The sequence below is a fragment of the Macrosteles quadrilineatus genome, unplaced genomic scaffold (genome assembly GCF_028750875.1).
Source record: "Macrosteles quadrilineatus isolate MER2022 unplaced genomic scaffold, UCM_ALF_1.0 Scaffold_9__3_contigs__length_116548681, whole genome shotgun sequence".
Lineage (NCBI taxonomy): Eukaryota > Metazoa > Arthropoda > Insecta > Hemiptera > Cicadellidae > Macrosteles > Macrosteles quadrilineatus.
This window is the reverse complement of record NW_026542602.1, coordinates 40,089,627-40,111,379: the sequence shown is the minus strand read 5'-3', so window position 1 is coordinate 40,111,379 and position 21,753 is coordinate 40,089,627. Positions and strand designations below refer to the sequence as shown.

General features: G+C 34.9%; 1 protein-coding gene across 1 annotated transcript; it reads left to right on the top strand.

Moving 5' to 3' along the window:
- Positions 1-577: 577 nt before the first annotated feature.
- LOC129004226 (acyl-protein thioesterase 1-like) lies at positions 578-21,370 on the top strand. Its single transcript, XM_054432713.1, has 7 exons — positions 578-822; positions 6,138-6,169; positions 10,364-10,429; positions 12,955-13,147; positions 19,076-19,177; positions 20,131-20,298; positions 20,893-21,370. The coding sequence occupies exons 1-7, from the start codon at positions 769-771 to the stop codon at positions 20,941-20,943; spliced, it is 666 nt and encodes a 221-aa protein (XP_054288688.1). The 5' UTR covers positions 578-768; the 3' UTR covers positions 20,944-21,370.
- Positions 21,371-21,753: the final 383 nt, after the last annotated feature.

The window sequence follows — 21,753 nt, the reverse complement described above, 5'->3', positions numbered from 1 at the left end:
GTTAAAGGTGGCCGTGGCTTAATCCATGTACTGTATGAAAGCATGATAGATGATGCAGTATTCGAAAAAATCTATCAATGGGATTTATTGTTGTGAGTGTGAGCTGAAGATTTGCTATTATAGCTCGAAATATGTAGAGCATAAAATAACGTAATCGGTTAACGTAACTTGAATTAGACACCATCCGGCTACCAAGAAATTGGGGTTTCGTTTTATAATTTAATACCAAGCTATATGCATATAGACGCATATTTTTTACCTCTTGGGTGGGGTATTTTACTGTTCTCCAAATCCTGCTTATTTAGTTTTTATTGATCATACATAAATGGTTGTACGTCCATGTTACGTTTGAAGTAACCATAGATTAAACATACTCTCTTAATGTAACTTACAGTAAAAAGGGTATTCTGCGTGACAACTGTTGTGGCAACACTGTCTAATTTGAAACAATTTTACAAAAAGGTCAACGAAAAAACAAACACATGATTCTCAGATTCAGATTGTCGTCATTTATTTATTTAGTAGTTTAGTTTTGTAATTTGTAGAAGTAGTGAGCATGTGCAAGTGACGTAATTCGTTTTGACTTTTTGCCGTGAAGCAAAATACTCGAGTCGAGAATATCATCAAGCTATCGGAAACTAGTAACTTAATTTAGGTCTTTTGAATTTAGTGGGATAACATAAAAGTTTGTTTCGAAAGTAGCCTTCCTGTTTTTCTCTAGGACTAGGCCTTTCCAGTGTCAACTCGGTAGCAAGTTTATCCACCACAATGGCATCGGCAACCCCCGTGGTTATTGCTGCCACAGCCAAACAGACCGCTACGGTAAGTGATTTTAACGTTTGGCAATTTATACTAAGCTAAGTTATAACTTAGGCCTACTTGTTTTTATGACTTTAAGTTCCGTAACTTAACAAGTTTTTTTACATGACCTGTTTCATCAAATGCCTAGCCTACAAATAGCCAGGACTAAGTTAGGCCATTTTTTGATACTAAGTTAGGTTGCACTTTAGTTTACGTCCTACCTTAACCTATTATAGGCCTACATTAACTACCAGCTTATTTTAAAATGAAACTGTTTTAAACTAAGTAAACCTAACCTTAACCAAACTGCAGTAATATGAGAGTTATGTGAGTATAGGACCGAAACTATGGTGCAGCCCTAAGTTAATTAGGGATGTGCATCGATAGGCCTAGTCTATGGTTTTAAACATCGATGGTACTTAGAGCACCAATGTTTTTGTAGAACATCGAGATATTTTAGCCAAGTAGGCCTAGGCCTAACTTATTGATGTTTTCCATGACTGAATTGTATAGGTATTAGTTTTAGGTTAGGCTACGCTGAGGATATGCGTCCGGTAACCGAACGTGGATTAAGTTTAAGTTAGGCGTCCGGCGGTGACGTCACCGGGTTGTGGGGGCCTGGAACACCATTTACCTTATTTTACCACAACGATACGATAAGCCGTCGGTGTTCGTGGTGTAGTGGATAGAGCTTACTCAGCTAATGTACAACCTATTCCATGACATTCTACACGTATGTACCAAGTTTCGTGGCAATCGGTTCAGGGTGAGGCAGTGAAACGGCATGATTCCTATACCAGCTGACAAGGAATTGGGGGCTAAGTTATCAGAGTACGGGGGAAATGGCCATAGCCGTCTAGAAAAGTGGAAATTTCAGTAGCCATGGAGCGTTGGACGAGTGCACAACACACGTTTGCTGGAAAGGCATATTTATAAAAACGTGTAGGCCTATATAATGGTTTGTGCTCAGCGCGCTTTTTGTTGTGAGTTCAGTCTATCGCAGCGGGCTCCTGTGCCATCAAGGAAAGCTACCCTCCTTTGGGTGAATAACTTTGAAGCCACTGCTAGCACGATAAAGCGCTATAAAACGATTGCAGACTTGATGGAAACGCTAAAAACCGTCATGGGGTCATTTCAATTCAAAAATGTGTGCAAAACCTAATATGCCATTTTACTGACACTGTATTAGGCCTAAACAATATTTTTATTTTTAAGGTGAAACGTTAATTTTCACTCATGTAGGCCCCTACTTAGGATTTATGTTAAAACAACTATCTTTTTCTTCTAAATAAATTATTCATGATTTTTTTAAATCGTGCCGTTCCACTGCCTCACCCTGTACAAGAGGTATCTAAGTTAAGTCGAATCTCATCGGTGACACTAACTTTTTTGCTTAGAATACCATTTCTTCTTAAGTTAACTGTTAGTTACATCTTTTGTTAGATTTTGAGGGGTTTAATTTTATTTTATGAACAGAATTTAACCTTCATTCGATTTTTATTATCAGCTTAAGTTAAGTTATGACAGTAAATGCTGGACACCTAATCCACTGGACGTGAATCCTCTGCTTTTAGGTAAGGCAGAGGATACCCGTCTGGTAAGTGAACAGGACGTGGATTAGGCGACCGACAGTTTTTGTCATAACCTAAGTACCGTACCTTAACCTAACTAACCAAACTGGCCTATAAGTTAATATAAATTGAATGAAGATTAAATTCTGTTCATAAAATAAAATTATTAAGTAAATACCGGTAACTTAAGTTAAGTTAATGCCTCAAATTCTAACAAGTGATGTACAGTTAAAAGAAATCGCATTCTATCAAGAACCGTGCAGGGTTTGGGGCAGAGATAAAATCTATGATTTGAGCAGCAGTCGTGAATGAGTCTCTGGCGCTGGTGTGGCGGGTTGTTGGCGGCTTGTGTGAATGGACTTTTTGGATTAGTAAATTTAATTTCAATATGTTTATAATAGCCTATGGTACTTTATATTATTTGATTTTTTAGTTAGGCCTATATTTAGGCTATGTTTTAGAGGTTAAGTGGTAGAGAGGACTTGCTAGTCCTAACTTTGCCTCTTAAATAAAGACATTTTTCATTTCATTCTAAGCAAAATCTTTGGCAACAAGTTAGAGTCCTCGATGGGATTCGATCTGGATACCACTTGAATATCAGCTGACTTTATTCTCATACAGATTCAAATTGAATACCTGGTCTACTTTGACTTCAAGGACTCTGGATTAAGTTTAAAACCACAATAATCTCTTTGAGCCAATAACTTTATGTTAAATTTACCTTTCAATTTCAATCTATTATTAGATCATGCAAGTAAAAATTAATAGATTTGATTTCATTGTTACTTGTCATTAAAATTTAGCACGAAATATTTTAAGCTCATTTAAACAATAATTTTGTAATTTTGTGAGTTGAAAGTATTACAAGTTTAGTTTTAATGTTTAATATTACATAATTAAAATAGACTAAGCATACACTCACTAAGTTTTACTGTAGTGAGTTTATTCTATTTGATAGGCCCAGAAAAACCTGTGATATCACAATGAATCCAAAATGTTTACACTCTTATTCTAGATTATTTAGTATTATTTAAGGTTTTAAAAAAACTGATTCTTAATCATTTATGTCCTGTCTGATTCTATTGTTAAGTAGGCTATACCTTTATAATTTATTCCATCACCAATTTTGTCAAATATAAACTGTACAGGCGTTTGAGTCTGAATCATCAATAAGCTTCCACATGTACAAACGATGAACTTTTTAAGTTAACTATCCCTGCCACTAAAAAATTATCAGTAGCCTACTGATATTTCTCTACAATCCAATCAGATAATAAATAACACTTAACTTAGTTCCACCAACACCACGAGATATCCGTTTTAAGTTTTCATTTGTGAATCCATTGTTAAACACATATTCCACTGAGTGTTATCAAGTGTGTCCAAAATGGCTGTAAGTTTTTTTTTAACGGTTAAAATATTTTAGTGTAAAATTTGTATTGTAGGCCACATCCGGTCACTACTTGTTTCTATTTTTTTTTTTTTTTTTTTTTTTTTTGCAGGAAGGGTTTTTCACAATAGAATTGTTCTGCTACAATTTATTCTAAATTCTTGAAATTTGTTTAACTATAGGCCTACGTACTGTAGCTACATTTTAGGTCTAATGTTGATTTATAATTCAATTTCTAATGAATTTCTAACATTAAATGTTGTTTTTAGAATAACTTGTAACATACATTTAAAAAATGCAAAATAAATGCTGACACAATCTTCAATGCCTTACAGTTGGTTCCTGGTGGAAAGTCAGAGTCAGTGTATTCTAAAATCTTATGGTAAAACGTATAACTTACTAAACATACACTTATATCATTATCATTAAGATATTGTATCACACTTTTTCCAACCCTTTTTTACATCTTAACATTTCTTTTCTAGTGCAAATTAAGTAATTCTAAATTAGTTTGATCACTTAAATTTTTTTGTGATTGAACTTGGTGATGAGTAAGATAGGTAGGCCTGCCTATGCCTTTTTTTTATCTTTGAGTGGGGTGCTCTTTAAGGTGACACAGTACTCCCTATCCCGCCCATGTTAAAATGACAGTTTTTAGGTACACCTAACTTTTACAAATATTAACCTATCAACTTGAAATTTTTTACTAAGTTTAATACATTATTACCAACAATAATATGAAGCAAAAAAAGTTTTTGAGCAAAATTAAATTGTTAGTATGATTTTAAAAATTGTATAAAATATTTTGTAATTTTTTAACATAAAATATTTTTTTATATCAAAGGTTTTTGGTTGTCATGGAAACTGTGATTTTTGTGTGATGATTTGGGCATGCTAAATTAGGCTGCAATAGTTTATAAAAGTAGCTGAAAATTTTAAAAATAATTTTTTTCTTCCTTAATTTTTATCACGGTATCTACGTGTTCAGAAAAGTCTGTTCTACAAAACTAAATAATAAAAAATTTTTTTTTATATTTTATATTTGAGTACTGTGTTACCTTAAACACCACTAATTTAATTGGGACACTTTTATTTGTGGATAGGACCAAATCATGGTTTTACTGTATGACACCTTTGCCCTGTTAGTAAAAAAGCTTCATTAATTGATTTCCCTGTGAAAAAAGTGTGACTTTTTAACTTTAAAGGCGAGGCCAACAACCTGGCTCCCAAATTACCATTTTGTTTCATCAATCAATAAACTGGAATTTTTGAGAATCTTAAAAAATACATTTTTATATTTTGTACAAATGAAGTTGTCTTTCTGAAAATTGGCTGAGTGTTTTTTGGAAGTCACATACTTAGTGGGATTTTTTACATACCCTTTTAAGTGCTTCCAAGCTTGTTGTTGAACATCAGGTATACCTAATCAAGGTACTAAAAGCCTAAGATTTACACCCCTCATTGTGTTTCAAACTTTCCTTTCCCCTTATCTCAGTTAGTTCTGAAGGCAAACAATTTATAGTCTGCATTCTTCTCAGACAGTCCACATTTTCTAAGAACATATCCAATGTTATATGGGATGGGAACATAGCATAATAAAAACTCTTTAGGCCTATGAATATTTAAAAAAAAACAAATTTTAAAAGCTGACCTTGTTTTTTATTTTCTTCTTATATTTCCCGACTTTTCCATTGTCGCATAAAGTTGTCCATTTGTATATTCGTAATTGATAATGTAGCCTACATGGTACCACCATTGTCACCACATTAATTACAAATTTGAGGCATTTATTTTACTCAAGTACTACCCCTATCTTGCATTATCTGTCAGTCCCAATTTAGTTTGCTTCAATTGACATTCTTTTGGTTGATTGGCTGTAATAAGGTCAATTATATTTACAGCAGAACCCCGGTTAACCGACAGTAGACTCCCTCTTACAGCAGTGAGGGTACAGTAGACTCCCTCTTAGACTCCTCGGGACTGAGGCCAGTCCGGATAACGGTTTTTCCGGTTAAACCGATGTCCCCAAAAACTCGTTAAAACGAACTGTTTACTGCGATATTTGACTTAAATTTAGGAGAGCATTGTGTTAAGAAACGTGATCACTGGTCTGAAATCTTTCGCAGTCGTTTAAGTACCGCCCACTTCCTGCCGATCTAGTCCGGTTAAACCGATGTGCTGATAGAAATTCTCTGGTTAAAGATATGGCATTTCTGCTGAGTGTAGTCTGGTTAAAAAGTGTCCGGATGAGAGGGTGTCTACTGTAATTTTGAATTAAAGTTTGAAATCATTCAATTGTAAGTGATAGTTTTGTAAGTTCACTCTTTCCTACTCCTTTGCATACCGGTACTTAAAAGATTTTGTTTTTGTTTCAGTTAATCTTTCTCCATGGGCTGGGAGACACAGGGTAAGAAACCTTTTTTTTATAATTTGATATAATAATTTATTAGCTTTATTTCATACCAAGCTTACTTACAACTCTGTTAATTAATTTACGTTAAAACTGTATCAGCTTAGTAAGTTACTTTGTGCCCACTTGATTTCTATATAGTTTTTCTATTTCAATATATTTATTCAATAATTGTGAGAATAGAACAATGGAAAGAATTTAAATCATGAGGAAACTCCTCTTTAATTGAGTAAGGAGCAATTTCTATAGCACCATTTTTAAATAATTTTTTTAATTTCATGCTGCCAATGGTCATTAAATTATTAGGAAGAAAATACAAGAACCTTCATTTGGACAGTTGGGCTTGTTATTGGGAAAGAAAAGATGGTTGTGACTGTTTTCTCTTAAGGCTTTTCCTCTAGTATTGTAGCATAATTCTACGTTATTCGTTATACTTTCATCAGCAATGAGAGCAGTTTTGAAAATGTATTGATGTGTACAGGCAAAGACTGTTAGTGTTTTTAAATTTGTTAAATGGATTAAAACACTGTAATTATTTTTTAGTCCTTAGTCCTTATCTATTTACTTATTTAATACGCAAGCAGGTTTTTTGTGACAATTACTCCTCCGAAACTACTGAACCAATTGACATGTTTTTGGTGTCATTGGAAAGAGCGTAACGTGAAGTTGTGCAGGAAACTTTCTTTTTAAGGATATAATTAGAGAGTGGGGCCCTGGGGCCCTTTAAAGTTTCGTATTTATCCATAAGATTAACATGGGAAACAAAATTTGTTATGGAACTCCAGCTGTTGTCATAAATTAAGAGTGAAATATGTATTGATGGTATCCATAAGTAATAATTCAGATTCTTCAATCTTTGCTGTTATTAAAATTGTGTATCCGCAGCAAACCTTCAGACTAAGCGAATTTCCATTTACCTGGCTTAATTAATACAAAGATTAATTATTCCCTTAAAATGGTAATTTTTTTCCTATTTAAATAACATTAAGTTAATTTTAATATGAGTACTTAGGTTTGCTGCTACAGGGAAGGTAGGTGTGTTTTTGTTGAAATGTTGATAGCTTAGTATGATTGTTATTGGTTTGCAAATCCTGTAATACTTTACAATTGCTCGAATTCGAGCAACATGTACACTAGTTTTTTTTTAATATCCTTTACTGTACTTTGAGGATTCGAGTTAGATTTTTCTTTGTTGTAGCCCCAAAAAGGTATACCGTATTTAATGTGGCTGTTGATAAGAGAATGATATAGGGTGGCGCAAAAAGGATGGTCGGTTTTGAAATGAATTTAATGCAAATGATTTACGAACTTGCATTTCTCAACACGTTCAAATGCCCCATTGCAAAACCCGCCTAACCTTGTAAGTTTCTAACCTTGTTAGTTAGAAAGTTGCTAGTAGGCTATGTCAATCAAACTATAACAATTTAAAAATAAAAATTAAGCATCAAAAGAACGTAGCGGACTTTGAAGCCCTGCACTCTTACGGTCTATATGTTTTCTGGGAGTAACTGCTGTTCGTGGAAGTCCAGTAAATTGACCACTTAAGAAAGTTTGTTATTTAAGAACGTTCTTTGATTTTTTTATTTTTTTTATTGTTATACTGTAGTTTGTTTGATTGACATAGCCAACTAGCAACTTTCTAACTTACAAGGTTAGAAACTTACAAGATTAGGCGGGTTTTGCAATGGGGCATTTGAACGTGTTGAGAAATGCAAGTTAGTAAAATTTATGTATAAATCATTTGCATTATATTCATTTCAAAACCGACCATCCTTTTTGCACCACCCTGTATCATTCTCTTATTATTCGGACCCTGTTGTCCAAAATGCAGTCACCCAACTTGATATTGATCTGCGATCAGGAACCAGTCCAATACGGGCTACACCAAAATGTTGCACCCTAATAAAAGATTCACTGTTTCTAAAAAAAATGTTCCAAAGCAAAAACACAATGCTCGACCGTCCACTGCGCCATCTTATGGAAAATTGGATACTATGGTCGACTTACAGACGGCCGGCAGTAGATCATACCCTCCCTCCCCTACTAGTACTACGCAGTTCTAATTTGACCATCCTTTTGCGCCACCCTGTATATTGTTTTTAAAGTACCGTACTGATGTTATATAGATAAGACAACTTTTTCAGTGAAAATACCCTTGCATTAATCTTTGAGCAGACATGATCTTTGTGGTCCTGCCAGAATATGTGCTTATCAATTTTTAAACCTTAAAAATCTATTTTTCTCATCTTATTTGATTTCATCAGATTCCAAAAAGATCAACGTTTCTATTTTGGTTTAGCTCGAGATTATTAACATTTGGTCTATAAAATACGTATCAATTTCAATCTGTTCTACTGTTTTGCCTGTAATTTTTAAGTTGACTTCAGCATATTGGCACATAGTTCCGCCAGGTAGACGTGACAGTGTATTTGGAATCTTATCTATCTAACACAGAAATAAAACAGGGCCTAATATTGAACCTTTGAGGGATGCCAAAATGATTTTAGGGTTTTATTGTAATCAGGTTATTTATGATCTGTTTCTTACGAGCCAATTGTTTTTATTAGGCATGATTTCAATGAATTGCTTCCTATCTGACAAATATGATCCAAAACACAAGAAAATGTGACCTCAAGGCTACTCCTACATATTTTAGTATGAGTTTTGTGACATTTCCTATCAAAAGCATTCATAAGGTCTATCAATATTCCTATCAGGTTTTTTTTTGTGATCAACTAAATCTATAATACTTTTTAAAAAAACTTGGAAGTCGCTGTAATTATTGACACTTAGATTACGATACAAGTGATTGAGTGTCGTTTTGTGCTGTCTATTCCTTACCTTGAAGTTATTGTACAATTGATTTTCAACTAGGTTTGGCCTACATTACATTTTGATCATCTCCATTAATGTCTGCCTGATAGCTTTAGTTTGCTAATGTAGTCGATAAGGCTCAAGCAAGACTATACACACTGGACGGTGGACAACTGAAATAATTAATTTAACTTATACTTATAAAAATCAAAAAAATCAAATACCACTCACTGACTCACTGATAACTGTATCTCAAAAAGTACTAACCATAAGAACTCAGGAATTGGCATGGAGATTCTAATTAGTCTCTAAGTGAGCAATACATTAAGAAGCGTTTTCAAGAAATTCCGTCAGGGCTCTGCCCTAGTGAACCACTATAAAACATTGTATAACGTTTTTATGTTACTCAATGTTACTTTAAGATAGATATAACTTTCCAATAAGCTATGGGAGATCTGACAGTACTATTGTAAAATTAGGTTTAAGCATGTAATTAAACCTAAGTGAAAGGAGATGTAGTGGGAATATCTAACAAAACATTATTTAGGGTGGTTTCAGAGTAAGCAGTCCTAAGCTCCTGGTAGTGGGACAGTTATCATTGTAAAATTATGTTCTCTCTTAGTTGAACTTAAGTGGTCACTTAACTTAACTCAACTTAAATTTCGTGAGCAAAGCCACAACGGGGTAAGCCAGTAATTATATAAAATTAAAATTGTAAAGGTAAATGTTTAGTCTTTAAATCTGTATACTATTTTTTTCTAGAAATAAAATTTCTTAAAACTTGATACCAAATGAAATGTAGCCTACAATAGGTTTTTAAAATCCCAATGATCTACTGTCAAATGATCTCAACTGTCAAATTTTTTTACTGATTTAGAATAAAAGATTTCTTCTAACCGGTTTCAGTGGGAAGCAGGCAGTGTGACGACTCATTACAGAAGCATGGAGTGTGATACAAAATACTGTAGACTCCCTCTTATCTAGATTTCTCGGGACCAAGGCCAGTCCGGATAACAGGTTTTCCAGTTAAAACGACGTCCCCAAAAACTCGTTAAAACGGACCTTTTGCCGTGATATTTGACTTAAATCAAGACACTTAGTATTTATACACGTGATCACTGGTCTCAAATCTTTCCCACAAGAACAGTCGTTTCAGAACCACCCACTTCCTGCCAATCTAGTCCGGTTAAACCAATGTGCTGATAAAAATTGCCCGGTTAAAGAGATGTCATTTCCGCCGAGTGTAGTCCGGTTAAAAGGTGTCCGGATAAGAGGGAGTATACTGTACACTTAGACAAAATTATCTGACAGCTCATAAAACAAGATATTCTGTTATTTTTGCACTATGCCTTATACTAAAACATTGTCACTTTCCAGGCATGGTTGGGCCACTGCGATGACAGAAATCCGTCAGCCCTACATGAAAGTCATCTGTCCTACAGCGTGAGTGTACTTTGTTTTCCATTTTTAAGTCAGTTTAACCCACCAACAGGCATGGCATTTTTTTGAATACCTTCCTCTCCACAGAGAATTTCTAAAAACCAAATTATTGCACAATTCTTACTTTAATTCTCATTCAGTGCAACCGATGTGTCTTCTTGTTTTTGTGTCAAGTTGATGCATTAAAACTTGTATAGTACGTTTTTCGTACTGAAATTAAATGTTCTTTTAGAATGAGATTTTAAAATATGAAAAACGTTCAACCTTTGACATCCCGTGCTAATCAATCTCGTGGTGTGTACTACGACTATCCAAAGTACTATCCTGATGATTAGACTTATTCGTAAATTACAAGGCAAAAATGTGGTTTGTATTCCGTTATAACCTGTCCATTATAACCTTAGGTGCCATTAACTGTATGGACTATTAATTAACAGCTGTGTCTAAGGAATAAGTAAACCCTGTTCACTAACAAGACTGTAAGATCGCGCCACTCATCCCACACTTATCTACATTCATACTTGGCTTAAAATACCGGAATTTGTACGGTCGGCATTTTAAAAGAAAAGTATAAAGTTAAAAGTTAAAACTAATTGTTATCATTCATGTTTCGATAGGTAAAATTTTTTGAAATGTATGCTTCAAAGGCCTATACAAAAAATAAATTTACAAAACTAGTCATTTACAATATTAGAATTCACATAAGACTAGTTGGTTTTACAAAATAAAACTTTACTGTCCAGTGAAATTTAAGTTATTTTTATAAGAATCATAAGAAATGTCAGTCTTAATGGTGCGGCTATTGTATAATGTTGATATTTTTATTCATGCTTAATGGATAGTTTAAATTGATAGTTTGGTTACACTTTTCCATTAAAGTCTTTTACACAACCTTCTCTAGTTAACTATACCAATGCAACAGAGCAGATCACTCTCAACTGTCGAAGGTCGCCTAGATAAGAGTTATCAGCATCAAATGGCTACATACCGTGTAACGGTCAAACTATAACTTATTTCATTCTTCATATCTGAATTTATTTTTATTCCCTGTTTTCAATAAGTGAACTACTAAACAAAAACAATAACTTAATTTATATTTGGGTTTCAAGTATAGGCTGACATTTAGGACCTAGTTGAAAAAAACCTATATGGAACCACACATTGGTTACAATTTGGAAAACGTGTTTACTCAATACTTTAAAACAGAAGTAGCTTTGCATCAGTGTCAAGCACAGAATGGTAGATATTGTTTGGGATTTGCTTTCCTATGGTTATCATGTCTAGGTAGTAACTGTTAACTAAATTACTCCTACTAAAACTTAACATTAAAGGTAGTGGTTGGTAAAGTCCTATTCGTAGATGTTAAAACGCTAATTGGGCTATGTTCTGTTCATTCTGTATTAAGTTTTATTTTATATTTGTTCATCCATTTAGTACAGGCGCTAGGTGCAGTTGAGTATGCATGAAAAGAGTTAGAGATTTTGACTTTTAAATTTTGGTAATGGGAGGCTAGGTTAGTGTTTAAAAACCCATGTCGTCACATCCAGAGGTGGTCGACAACCTAAGGGTGGGGGTGCAAAGTTGCGAAACACGTTAATCAGCAAACCACTTTTAACTCCCTTGTTAAGAGGAGGAGGGTCACTGAATTAAACAAAAATTACAAAAATTTTATGTCAAATGCTCGTTCATTTTCAAGATGAGCTTGTTCGCATGGCTCAATCACGACCTGGTTGAAGTTCGTTCGCTACCCTCATTCACCTTTGGATTGGAGCTCGTTCGTTGCGCTCGCTTGCATTCAGATTAGCTCGTTCGCTATGCTAACTCGCCTCCAGGTTGAAGTTCGTTCGCTACGCTCACTCACCTTTTGATTGCAAATTAGATGCTGTCATAAATTTTAGTGCTGGACCCTGTTGGTAAACTTATTAGCTTTTTAATGCTATTGAACATCACAGAATCAAATTGTTTAGTGGAACCAGCTGTTAAGATTCTTTTATTCCATTTAAATATGAGTACTCATAAGGTTAACATGGGAAACTCCAGAGCCACTGGGGCAGAGCCCTTTTGACAGATCTGCACCAAACTTCACACAAAACATCCTTGAATAATGCTTAATCCTGAAAGTTTCATTACAATATGTCAAGCGGTTTCGGAGTCCATAAAGGACAAACAAATAAACAAACAAACATACAAACAAACATACATTGGATTTTATATATATAGATTAGTGTTATTTAATTGTGCATCTATAATTTGCAACACTTATATTGTTGATTATTTATTATATTAATAGCCTATATGTATTTAGCATATACCCAAATGGTGGCACGAGAGTTTTTAATGCATGATGCTAGACTCAAAATCTGTTATAATTTATTGTATTTATTTGTTCTAACTGGCAGCACTACTTGAAAAGCGGCCAGTCAATTTCCAAACACTGTCAATATATGTAATAAGTTTGTATTCAACGGAAATAAATTCACTTATTCATTATTCATATTGACACTGAATCACCATGTTGTTTTCCATAGTCCGACGATGCCGGTGACGCTCAACAGTGGGTTCAGGATGCCGTCGTGGTTCGACCTCAAGTCTCTGGAGGCGTCCGGACCGGAGGATGAGGTGGGGATCAAGAAGGCTGCGGAGAATATCCACGCACTTATAGAGTCTGAGGAGAAAAACGGCATCCCTAGTGACAGGATCCTTCTGGGGGGCTTCTCACAGGTAATTAACTTGTTATCTGTTAGTCCGTGTCCCTTACTCGTTAGACATTTAAAATGCACAGCTGAATACTCAGTACTTGACATTCAAGCATTGTCATCAACACATTGGTCCGTTTCACTCAATTAGGTTTATTGAAATATTTTATTAGATGAAATTCATGTTTAGGCCTACAACATGAACAACATCTTTTGAAGGTCAGCATGTCTACAAGTAGAACAGTCAGTTTAATTAAGACTCGTTGACCTCGTTGGTAAAAACCAAGATGGCCAACAAGTAACATTTCTGTGAAAGTGACCTCCCAAAAAACAGTTATATTTGTAGGGATTATTCACCAACATATAATCACGACTATACTCACAACCACAACAGGAAGAACTGTAAGTTTTTGCAACATAATCTTTATCAAGAAGATAGAAACTGCAACTGAAGTAGACACCAGTACCAAGACTTTTTCAAGCACTTGACTTCACATTCTTATAAATCTAAACTTAAACAGGATCTTAACTAAACTAATAATGCGGAAAACAAATCTTTATCTTAACAACACTATTTTATGATAAACAGAAGCTAAGCATACCAAGTTCATATATAAAATAAATTACGTCAATTAAGCCATTTCATCACGACCTACTTCCAACACAACAACTCAGCACACAACTTGACACCTCCGTGTGTTGCTGACCTACTTCACCACACACACTTAAGTGAAGCAGACTTAATAAAAAAACTGTCCATTTTCAATTTTACAGACAAAGTGATCCAGCCAAACAATAAAATACCCCCGCTGCAGCAAACCTGCCAACTAAGCGAATGTACATTTGTCTGATGAATTGATTTTCAATTAAATCTATTTAAATAACGTTAGGTTTAACGATTACTTAGGTTTTTTGCTACAAGAAAACTATTAAATTTGGTTTTTAGTTAAATAATAATAGTTAAGTATACTTAAATAAATTTGCCAAGTTTGATCCAAATATATTCATAACAAGCAAACTACATTTTACAATATTCTCCATAATATTCTCCAGGCAAAGCTCTCTCAAAACACTTAATGCTTTTCACCATGCGGTTGGCATTCTGGGTTATAGTAGTATGTTTTCTGTGCAGCCACATACAGTAGACTCCCTCTTATCCGGACACCTTTTAACCGGACATCGGTTTAACCGGACTACACTAGGCGGAAATTACATCTTTTTAACCGAAAAATTTTTATCACACAGGTTTAACCGGACTAGTCGGCAGGAAGTGGAAACAACTGTTCTCGTGGGAAAGATTTGAGACCAGTCATCACGTGTCTAAATACAATGCTCTCTTAAATTTAAGTCAAATACTGTTTACAGTATGCATCTAAGTGGTCCGTTTTAACTAGTTTTTGGGGACGTCGGTTTAACTGGGAAAACCGTTATCCGGAGTCCGGATAAGAGGGAGTCTACTGTAAGACAAATTAAATATCCATCATCCCAGAACACCGCCTTAACAAATAAAACTAAAATCTCTCATTAAAAAAAACAAAACCAGAGGATTTTCACACCCAAATTCTAAAGCAAGAACTAAGTAAACTATAAAATGTGAATAAGAACATTCCAATCAACAATTAAATTAATGAAAAGAGACAACAAATCATTGCAAAAAGAATTGAATGTTTAAAACGTTCGCTGCGGCCCGTCAACGGCGGGCGTATCCCCGGTGCGGCACAGCGTCGAACAAACCCGATTGCCGGGCAATTGGCTTTAAAATTTGGGTCTGACGAATAGAAAATAACATGTGGTGATGAACTACGTTACGACGAGAGGCGTAAATTTACTTATCCATTTATCGCAACCCTGGATTGATAAAGAATACTAGAAATAGGTTAAATACCTTATTTACGTCTTCAATCCTAGTTGTCTTTTCTGATGACTATAGTTTCGGGGCAAACAGCCCCATTGTCAAATCTTCTGTCTTGTTAATTACTGTAAAAGCATTAGTCGTTGCATTCCACATGTAGTCCACATGTGTCAGTGTACCAGTCCACACAAAGTTAGTAATTTTTGTTTAGGCCGGCCAAAGTATTAAATTTTAAATGTTTCATGTAAATATAAATCTTTTGTGTGTCAGTGTGTGTATTTACTACTTGTGGAATGCAATGACCAATGCTTTTAACAGTAATTAACAAGACAGAAGATTTGACAATGGGGCTGTTTGCCCCGAAACTATAGTCATCGGAAAAGACAACTAGGATTGATAATGTAAATAAGGTATTTAACCTATTATTAGTAAATTTATTACCAACCTACCCCACAAAAAAAAGCATGTCACTCACTACTACATGCTAACGTGTGTAGGTCCGCCTTCGACGGACGCTAGGCTCGAACTAAGCAACAGATAGATGCACTGCAGTGTGGGTTTTGGGTCAGTACTGACCCGGCCGCATGAGGGTTGCAATCGCCGTGGGTCAGTACAGATCCACCCGCAGCGAACGTGTTACACGCAGTAACCTGTCAAAACGATCCCGTGTGGTTTGAAACTATAAGCAGGGTGTCTAGTAGTCGGGAAAATCGGGAAAGTCGGGAATTAGTATTGAATTTCAAAATGGTCTTGAAAAGTCGGGATTTAGTCTTAAATTTTATTTCAAAGTCGGGAATTTTTATGTTTGTGCCGCGATCGTCGTCTTCCGTTTACGTAACCGCGAAAGCCAATGATGATTGTCCTCACGGCCTCGGGAAATGTTCACGATTTTGCCGCGATAGTGGACGACGACGATGAGGTTTCCGAAACCACGGGAGGCGACGATGACCTTTCCATGACCGCGGGAGATGACGATGACATTACCGCAACCGTGGGAGACGACGATGAAGTTTCCGTGACCGCGGGAGGTGATTCAATTCAATTCAATTCAATTCAAATTATCTTTATTCATCAAGTACATTAGAAATATATACATGAATAGTGTCACATTTCTTATAAGTTATAATAAAACATACATGCTTAAATAGTAAATGGGAAAAATTGTAAAAGAACATAAAACTAACAGTTAAAACATACTTTGATTAGTAGGGAATGAAAAGTCAATTACAGTTCATCAAATGAATAAATAGCCCTGCTAATGAGAAATTTCTTAAGTTTATTTTTAAATTTTTTTATATTTACTTCTGCTTGTATGTCCTTTGGAAGTTTATTATAGAATTTTGTTCCAGCGTATTTGGGTTTTTTTTCGAAAAGGCGCAATTTATGAGGACTTAATGCTAACTTGCCTCGATTTCTTGTAAGATAATCATGTTTCCTTCCAACCAGCTCTATTTCATGAAATCTGTTTTTAACAGATACCACTGTTTCAAAAACATACATACCAAAAACTGTCATTATATTTTCTGTTTTAAACATTCTCTTAACAGAAGTTCTAGGTGGAAGGTTGTAAATTATTCTTATAGCTTTTTTTTTCATTCTTAATATAGATTTTAAGTTTCTCTTATTGGTTGAGCCATAAAGGGAAATCCCAAATGAAATCACTGAATGTATGTATGAAAAGTAAACCAACTTCAAAGTTTCTATTTCGCAATAGTTTTTTAATCTAGTTAAGGCATATAATCCAGAAGAAACTTTTGAAAGCACTTTTTCAACATGACAGTTCCAATTGAGTCTTTTATCTATTACTAATCCTAAAAATTTAGTACTATCCTTAACTTCAATGGTTTTATTATTAAATTTAATAATCGGTCGACGTTGATTTCTGGTAGTTCGAGTTTGAAAATTTATGATACTTGTTTTATCCACATTGAGATTTAGATTTTGGGAGTTAAAAAAATCATTTAAAACGCATATGTCTGATTTTGCCTTGCTTTCTAATTCTTCATTTGTTGAGGCTATGATTTTCAAATTGGTATCATCAGCATACAAGCAGAGTTTACTTAAATTGCTAAGTTGCGGAAAATATCTTAAATAAATAATGAATAAAAGAGGCCCCAGAATGGATCCCTGTGGAACCCCATATTTTAAGTCAGTGGTATAAGATTGATATGGAATTTTATAGTTTTTACGGTTATGATAGATAATTTCAACAAACTGTTTTCTGTGAGAGAGATAAGATTTAAGCAAATTTAAAGCAGTCCCCTCTATACCCAAGGTACTAAGCCTTGAAATTAATAAATCATGGGATATTGAATCAAATGCTTTTTGCAGGTCTAAGAACAAACCCGCTACCTTAAATTTACCATCCAGACTATCAATGACCGATTCTATAAAATCAGTGGCAGCAGTTATAACTGATTTACCTCTGCGAAACCCGTGTTGAAAGTTGTCAAACAGATTGTTATTTTCAAAAAATGTTACCAATTGATTATAAATTACTTTTTCATAAATCTTAGATATAGAGGGTAACAAAGCTATAGGTCGGTAATTTGACACCATTTGCCTGTCCCCCTTTTTAAAAAGTGGTTTTAATTTTGTAATTTTTAGCTTATCAGGAAATATACCGGATATCAAAGAAGAATTAACTAGGTGGGTGATTGGTTTTAGTAAAAATGTCTTGACTTTTTTCAGAAGAACCACAGGAACCTCATCATAGCCCATACTAAAAGAGTTCTTTAGACTATTAATAATTATATCTATTTCATTCTCATTAACAAAGCTGAATCGAAACCTTTTACCAAACTGAAATATTTCATTGTCTACCTGATTCTCAGACATTGGTTCAAAGTTAGACATTATACTAGTTACATTTGAAAAATATTCAATAAAACTGTTACAAATAAATACAGGGTCAGAATTCAACTTATTACCTACTTTTAAATTAATGTTTTGTACATTCTTAGATCCTATTCCCACTTCTGAATTTATAATAGACCAAGAGGTTCTATTTACATTGTTTGATTTGTTAATTTTTGTTTTATAATATTTGCTTTTGATGGTGATGTCTAAACAGCCGCGGGAAATGTTCATGATTTTGCCACGATCCCGGACGACGACGATGACGTATCCGTGACCGCGGGAGACGACGATGATGTCTATACGGCCGCGGGATATGTTCATGATTTTGTCGCGATCGCGAATGACGACGACGACGTTTCCGTGACCGCGGGAGATGACGATGAAGTTTCCGTGACCGCGGGAGACGACGATGATGTCTACACGGCCGCGGGAAATGTTCATGATTTTGCCGTGATCGCGGACGACGACGATAAAGGTTCTGTGACTGTGGGAGATGACGATGACGTTTTTGTGACCGCGGGTCTACACGGCCGCGGGAAATGTTCGTGATTTTGCCGCGATCGCGGACGACGACGATGATGTTTCCGTAACCGTGGGAGACGACGATGATGTCTACACGGCCGCGGGAAATGTTCATGATTTTGCCGTGATCGCGGACGACGACGATCATGTTTCTGTAACCGCTGCAGTCAATGATGATGTCTAAACGTACGGTACGTGGAAGATTTCATGATAAAAAAAAAACAAATTTGCTTGTTCAAATTTTTTATTGCTGCATTATTTCTTTACTTGAAAACACCACATTATCATAATACTACATGTCAAAGACAGGGGTTGGTGTAGGCCTAGTATTATTTAGAAAATTCGGTTAAGCTATAAAAATCGGTATCGGTATCAAGAATCGAGAATCGAGAATCGATACATTTTGGTATCAACACCCACTAATTGTGGAAAAAACTAGTCTTGAAAAATCTGGAATTAGTCTTGAAAAGTCTGGAATTAGTCTTGAATTTTATAATGGAAATAAACTAGACACCCTGTTTGCCTTGTTTATTTTGATTGTAGAAGATTAATATTACCTGGTTACTGTTAAAACGAAACTGTATAGTTTGAACAGCTACTTGGGATCTTGTGACAGTAACCAGGTTATTTAAACCTTTAGTTAAAATGTTGCAAAGTACAATATATTATTATAAAGCAGTCTCTAAGTTAACCCACAGTGATTGTTAACTCTGTTTGCAGGGTGGTGCTCTTGCCCTATACTCGGCTCTGACCTTCCCCAAGAAGCTGGCCGGAGTCATGGCTCTGTCGTGTTGGCTCCCTCTACACAAGTCATTCCCATCGGTTGGTATACTTTGCTCAGTATGCTAATTATAATTGTTATTAATTAATTGATAGACTATCGTTGGGTGAAAAGAAATGGTTAAATTTACTCTTTTATGTGATAAAATTAGTAACAATAAGGTATTTGTAGTTTTGACAAGGACACTTATATTTTTTATACAGTTTTACCGAAAGAGTAGCTTATGGTTGTTGAGGATCAATTTTCCACAAAATTTAGTTGTAGTACAATCTGTTCCACACAAAAATTGAGAAGAACTAATTGAGAAGTAACATATGTTTTATTTAATTACATGTTCACATGTTATATGTTTATGTTGTTTTGTAAATGTTTACTTTTCAGTTTTTAAAATATAAGATTCAATACAACACTATGATCTTTTAGTTTTAATAGTCACTAATAAGAAGCTGGCAGGAGTTTTCAATATCACAAAAAATTGAAGAAGAAAATGTGTAATCTTAGTTAGAAAATAATAGTAGCTTTTTATGGTTTGACCGGACCCTAGTGATCTCAGCCATAAACAAGTTTATCATCTTATTCATACAAAGTGGATCCCTCACTTGTCAAGCCTTCAAAAATCACACATATATGCATCACGATCTTATGAATATAAGCTATTCTAAGTTTTTTTTTCTACTCACACGTTTGTTTTTTCATCAATGTATGTTTGTAAAATTTTTTGTTGATAGTAGGTAATGCAATATGTTATATCGTTAAGGAGTACACTGTAGTTAGAAGCATGTAAATTAAGCAATTGAAAGATAGACAACGTTGAAATAGTAAAATGTCAAAACATACGTGGATCTATATACTAATCCTTCAGTGCACTTAAACAGTACTGTAGGCATGGAACGTTCCTGTAGGCCTAATTTTTTTTAGGATGTTTGCGTAATCAGAAACACGCTAACCCCCTGAGTAAGTTTTGACCTTTTTTAAAGTATTTTCTATTTCACAGGTGTTAAACGCCGCCAACAAGGACACACCGATAATACAGTGCCACGGTGACTGTGATCCGATCGTTCCTTACAAGTGGGGTCAGCTGACTGCGTCCATCCTCAAAACTCTGGTCAAGAGTGCTGAGTTCAAGACGTACAGGGGCATGATGCACAGTTCCTCTGAAGAGGTAGGTTACTAGTGAGAGGGGATTGAACTGGGTGTCAGTCAATAGATGCTTTTAAAATTAGGTGAAATTATAAATTAAATCTGCTCTGTTGACTTTGGTTAACAAACTATGGGTAAAACAATGAAATGTATGCACCTTCAGACCTTTTACAGTTTGCTAGTGTGGAAATACAACACCTACAGGATTAGGAGGGTAAAGTATCAGGCCTACCAGAAAAATTGGATTTTCAAAAATGCAGTGGAACTTGGTAAAAACATCCAGAGACGGATAAACAAATTTGAACCAACCTAAATTCTAACTAAAAAGGACAAAACATGGATAAACCACTCATCATGCATTAAATTTGAGTATTTATTAAATATTTTCATCAACTAAAGTAAAAGCTTGGACACTCAACAATCTTTACAGGTGTTAACAATGTCTAAACTTGATAACAGCGCTCATAAAATGCACCAATGTTCGAGCCTAATCAACCGAATGCAGTACTCTACAAATTTACCCCTATAATAATAATGAGCACAGCACAACACCACACATGGTAGATAGGGTTAATTTGACAGTTAATTGGTAACTGTGTTTTGTAACTTGTTTCAGGAGCTGCAAGATCTGAAAGGATTCGTGGAGAAAGTGCTGCCCAGCAAGTGAGATGTGCCAAAAACAATTACCTCTCCGTTTTGTTATGTCAAATCGTTATTTAAATATGGCCCCAAAAAGCACTAAAATCAAATTACCTAGCAAAGCTTGAAATCTGATTCTATATTTTATTTATGATGACAAGATTTCACACTTCGAGAGTTCGTCACAGACATTCCTACGAGGAGAGTAATCTCCAGAACTTGTATATTTAGCATGGAAATGTGTTGTTAAATACAATTAGGGTTACAGATTACCCTAGATTCTGCATTTTGAATCGTATAGAGTATTCAACTATAGATACTCCTCCTTCTAGTCCTAATAATTATAAGGAAATTAAATTTCTGTTAGAATAAATTTTAGCATAAGTGTTCTTAATTGGATGTCCACTGAACGGCATTTAGCAATACTTGGCCAAATACAGCGTTTATTAACCCAATGTTGTTTTCTTTCTCCTTGCTGTCTGAATGTTTTGGTATTTTATTTAATTTCATTGATTTTCTGTTCTATACCAGAGCTGGTGAGCAACGAGAAATACTCTACATCCCGGATTGTTCAAGACAACAGAATGATCAGCTTACAACTTGTTAACAATACTCTACTTCTAGATTTAATTTTAGCCCTAAGCTGAATCAGTTTGAAAAACATTAGGTTGCCAAACAATATTGAATGTCCAGATTTACTAGTCAAGTAAACCCCTACAAAATGGGGTCACACAATATTTTAAGGGCGAGGGTGATATGTTCCTTCCTAGCCTTTGTATGATTTTCTGTAGACTAATAGAGTTCTGAGCTCTCTAGAGCTCTACTGTTCTATGTTTTT